Source organism: Epinephelus moara, chromosome 8 (genome assembly GCF_006386435.1).
Source record: "Epinephelus moara isolate mb chromosome 8, YSFRI_EMoa_1.0, whole genome shotgun sequence".
Taxonomy (NCBI): Eukaryota; Metazoa; Chordata; class Actinopteri; order Perciformes; family Serranidae; genus Epinephelus; species Epinephelus moara.
This window is the reverse complement of record NC_065513.1, coordinates 43,355,085-43,359,899: the sequence shown is the minus strand read 5'-3', so window position 1 is coordinate 43,359,899 and position 4,815 is coordinate 43,355,085. Positions and strand designations below refer to the sequence as shown.

The following is a 4,815-nucleotide window of genomic DNA, read 5'->3' as shown; positions in this document are numbered from 1 at the left end:
ACTGATTTTAATTTGACACGTTAATTAATGTTTTCAGTTGCATCATTTTTGATTTCTTGACAAACATTGCCCGTCTTTCCTGCTTCTCTTTTCACACAGAAAACAAGAGGAGGAGCCATGAAGACGGACCTGAGCAGACCGAGGCAGAAAAGACGGACACATGTAGAAGTGATAAAACAGGATTTCAGGTCGTGGTGGAAGGAGAAGGAGAAAGGGTACCTCTTATGGCAGGAAGCGAAGGACAGAATAATGTGGACAATAGAGGAGAGGAGAAGATCGAGTCTCACAGTGAACATGAAGACCCACAGGTTGGAGCTGAAAGAGAAACACACCAGAACCAGCTTGTGACAAAACCAGACATGGACAGAACAGGAGAAGGGAGGGAATTGAAATCTATAAAGAATGAAGAAGTACCTTCAATTCCAACAGAAGGAGAAAATCACCAAGAGCAGGACATGACAGGTAGACAAGTATTACGTGATCGGGGCGAGGGTGGAGTAGAGCAGAAGATGAAACCAGTTGAAGGGCAACTGTCAACAGTCCTGGTGGAGGCAGAAGGACCAAAAGAACAACTGCAAAATGTCCACACTGATCAGGATGTACAGACCGAAGAAGAGATACACCAAGAGCCAATGACTGATGAGGACAAAAAAGAGAAAAGAAATATGAAAGAGAAGGAGCAAGTGAAAAAGGGAGGTTCTGGATCGATAGGACGGAAGAAGAACCAGAGAGATCCATCACAACCAGAGGCAGAGAGAACGACAGTGGAGGACGAGACGAAGCTTCAATCAGAGACGCAGAAAAGAAAAGAGACAGAGAAGGACGACATAGAGCTCAAACCACAGAAAAGAAATGTCAGCCAACATCTATTACAAGACAGAAAACAGGAGATGAGAGAAGCAGAACATGAGGATCAAAAAGACAAAGGTCAGGAGGGAAACCAGAGTAACATTCAGAGAACGACAGAAAGGAAAGCAGAGAAACAAGAGGAGAAACTGAAGGAAGAGAAGATGGAGAATGAGAGGAAGCTTCAGTCAGAGAGGACAGAGCTCAAAACACAGGAAGGAGGAGACAACCAGCAAGTTTTAGATGCCAACAGACCAGAACAGACGGCTGAACATGAGAATAAGAAAGACAAAGATCAGAGGGACGTAACTACAACGACAGAAAGTAAAGCAGACAAACAAGAGGAGCACATTAACAAGAAAGCGGAGGAAACAGAGGGAAAGGGGGATGGAAGAGAGGATAAGCCTCCATCAGTCAGTGGGGAAATAACAGAGACACCAGACCTCAAAGTACATGAAGACACAGCTGGAGGACAAAAGCAAGAGAAGGAGCTCCAGGCAGAGAAACAACAGCAAGAAACATCTCTGAGAAAGATGGACGAAACCAAAAAGCAGCCAAAGCAGTCCACCAAGAGGGAATGGATACCGTGGAAAGAAAGACGAAAACAGGGGCTGGGGAGAAAGAAAGGAGCTGACATTACTGAAACTCCAAAGGAGGTCAAGGAGGTCAGACAGGAAGGACAGCAGCAGGCAGTGCAACAACAACTGGACGTAAAGGAAGACGGCACAGAGCAGATACAGGACTTCTTTAAGAGTCTCTCAGAGAGAGGAGCTGAGTGTCAGGACGTACAGCAGATGGAGATTGATGTAAGACCTATAAAGAAAGCAAAAAGAAGAGGAAAACAACAACATATACAAGTGAAAGAGTTTCATGTAGATCATCAACAGATAGTTGGTAAGAAGAGGTCTCGGGAAGAAGACAGAGAGCCAACACAGAAGACTTTCAAACAGCTAAAAGAGTGTCCAATAACAGATGAACCTGAAGGAATGGATCATAGTTGACAACAGGATCATGCAGCTTTGTGTCAGGGAGACCAACAGGAGGAGCCGATGGATAGCTCAGGAAACAGCTGACATTAGGACACTCGAAGAAGAAGAAGAAGAAGAAGAAGAAGCACCACATCCACACAGTGCAGCTGTTGACAACCAGTGAATAACTGAACTCTGTGCGGCTAATTTATCTCTGTTCATTCAGGTCTTCTGAGACAAAGGGGGACCAAAAGTGGGAACAGTACAGAACGGTTCTCTTGGTACCATCCACAAGTTTTCACAGTGGAAACGGAAAAAATTTTCACCGAACTGAAATAAACTATACCACACTGCTTGGTGGAAACAGGGCTCTGGACAACAGTGTCCGTCTGTTGGACCGACAAATGTCAATAAGCACTAGATGGATAGCCATTTTGCAAAAAACACATCTTGTATGTTCATGTTCCTCAGAGGAGGAATCCTATTGACTTTGGCTCTTACGCCACCATGAGGTTCACATTTGTGATATGAATTGATATATCTCAACAACTATTGGATGGATTGTGATCAAATGTGGTTCATCCTTCATGTTCCCCTCAAAATTAATCGTAATGACCTGGGTGAGTTTTAATCTAGCACCATCATCAGCAGAACGGCACATTGCAAGTAGTTGTCTGTTGCAACTCATCTCGTCGCCCGTCTTCAGTCTGAACTGGTCTTTAGCTGGTGGCAAAGGTCATCGCTTCACAGTATGATTTGCAGGAAGTGGTGACAGTGTTATGCATTTTTCGTCACTGCTGCAAATCAATGTAGTGGACAAGAGAACTGTGTTTAATTATGAACTGTAATATGTGGCTGATTCCTGATCCAGTTAATACGTTCAGCACCTGTGCAGATACTGATCCAATTAATCAGGTCAAACAAAACATCAGATTTATTCTATCATTGTACAGGTGCAGAAAAAAAGCCTGAGAAAAATTTAAATGTGTGAAACTGTAAATGCAGACTGTTAGAAACATTTTGGATCAATATTAGTGTAATATAGTGTTCTCTGTTTGAATATGTTTTTATATTGTGTTGTGATGTCGTCCTCCTGCATGAGAGTGTACAGAGGGCTCTGTCTTCTATCGTAGATTAGACCATGAATTATGGTTGGAAATTCATACTTGTGTCCAAAGTAAAGGCAGAACTGAATTCATTGTAAATAAATGTTTCTTGTTTATTTAGATTTTCTTTTGGTTCTGGAGCAGCACAGATTTTTTTAATTCAAAGACAAGGTGAAATCAGAAGCAGGCTGTAAAGTTTATAAACTTTATTTTTCCTCACAGTTACAGCTCTCCCTGCTGTGATTACACATTTTTAGTCACTTCACCCTCTGATTTTATCTTTTAGCACTCTCTCTGTAACGCACTTTTGTAGATCATGCACTTCTATTCCTACAATTAAAAATAAACTCTTGTCCAGGCTGAACTAAATCAGAGTAACGAGACAGGTTCATTAATGTATTTCATAACACCAACACTCAGAGAAATGTTACTGATGCAGCTGTAACTGTTCAGACACTAAGTGCCCTCCTGTCTCTGACAAGCCTGTGGTTTCAGATTGAGCCACCAGGTGGCGCTGATGAGGTGAACGTGAGCTGATGAGCGTTAAACCACAGCAGAGGTCCACAGGCTGTTATTATGGAAACACAGAGGACATTTATAGAGACGTGTGTGTGGAGCTGCTCCTGTGTTTGTCTCCCTCACACACTCAGTGTTATGTAACTCTGTGTGTGACGTCAAATGTCTCATTCTGGAGGATGAACCCAACCTCTGGACCCTGGATCTAATATTTAGATATTAATACAGTCAAATTTATACATTATCAAACATATAGCAACTGTAACTAGGATTAAAACAACAGTTTCCTTTCATAAAATGAAACCAAAGGTCTCCAAAGTCATTTACAAACACTTATAACAGCAAATAAGTTTGATTTAAACATATTAAAACTTTTTACGCAGACAGATTAACTGTGGTTTGTCTTTATTTAACCTAACTCTCAGTTTTATCGTCCTTTCCCTGATGTAAACAGCCCATAACATTATAACAGTGGTCAGAAATAAAGACATGTTGTTAAATAGAATAAAATAAAACATAGTAATTATAATTCCCTTCATTTCAGGATGTGTACATGTTAGAATAAGCATTAAGTCCTGCTCTGTGCACAAGTTTATTGTAGTCTTTATTCTAAGGATAACGGACTCATGTAACGGCTCCACTTCCTCTGCACAGATCGTCTATTGACACGATGAACCACCAGGAACCCAAAGGAAACTCTCTCAGTCTGACAGGTCACATGAGGTACTGCAGCTTCACCGTCCACAGAGCTGCGATAAAAATAGCTGAAGAAAATACTGTGGCTTATATTATATTATAATTAAGATCCTTACAGTTAATACTCATCAAATTAAAAAAACAATGCCTGCAGTTTGAAAAGTTGAACACTTTTTATTCTTGTATTTTTTATTTTTTATCTTACTGTATAATGATGAAAACTCTGTGTGTGTGTGTGTGTGTGTGTGTGTGTGTGTGTGTGTGTGTGTGTGTGTGTGTCTGTTCCATGTTTTTCTCCTCACTGACTTGGTCAATCCNTTTCACCCATCACCACGCAACTTTGTAGGCATATGACCACACATAATCTGAGGGGACCCCTCCATTATTGACCCCATCAAACAAAATAGGGGCGCTAGAGAGCTTACAATCCTTTGAAGCTTGAAAGTTAAAAGTTGTGAAAAATGTCCTGCACATTCAAAAACCATTTAAGGCAAAAGAATAGCAATAAACAACATTTAAAAAGGTCCACACGCTGTAGCTCCTTAAGTGCAGTTATTGGCACGTTAGTTTGTGCAAACAGTTTGTTTTTAAATTGTTCAGATTTTGTTATATCTTTGCTTTTGATTTTTTCTGATGGAAGCGTTCCTCACACACGATGTGTCTTAGGACTGTGGGTATTTTGA

At 40.9% G+C, this 4,815-nt stretch overlaps 1 protein-coding gene across 1 annotated transcript in view; it reads left to right on the top strand.

The window, feature by feature from the left end:
* Positions 1-3,734, top strand: part of LOC126394956 (trichohyalin-like) — a 19,785-nt gene extending 16,051 nt beyond the window's left edge. The window contains exon 6 of the mRNA XM_050052107.1: positions 100-3,734. Coding sequence (XP_049908064.1) covers positions 100-1,847 — 1,748 coding nt within the window. The 3' untranslated portion in view covers positions 1,848-3,734. The remainder of the gene's footprint in view (positions 1-99) is intronic.
* The last annotated feature ends 1,081 nt before the right edge of the window (positions 3,735-4,815 follow it).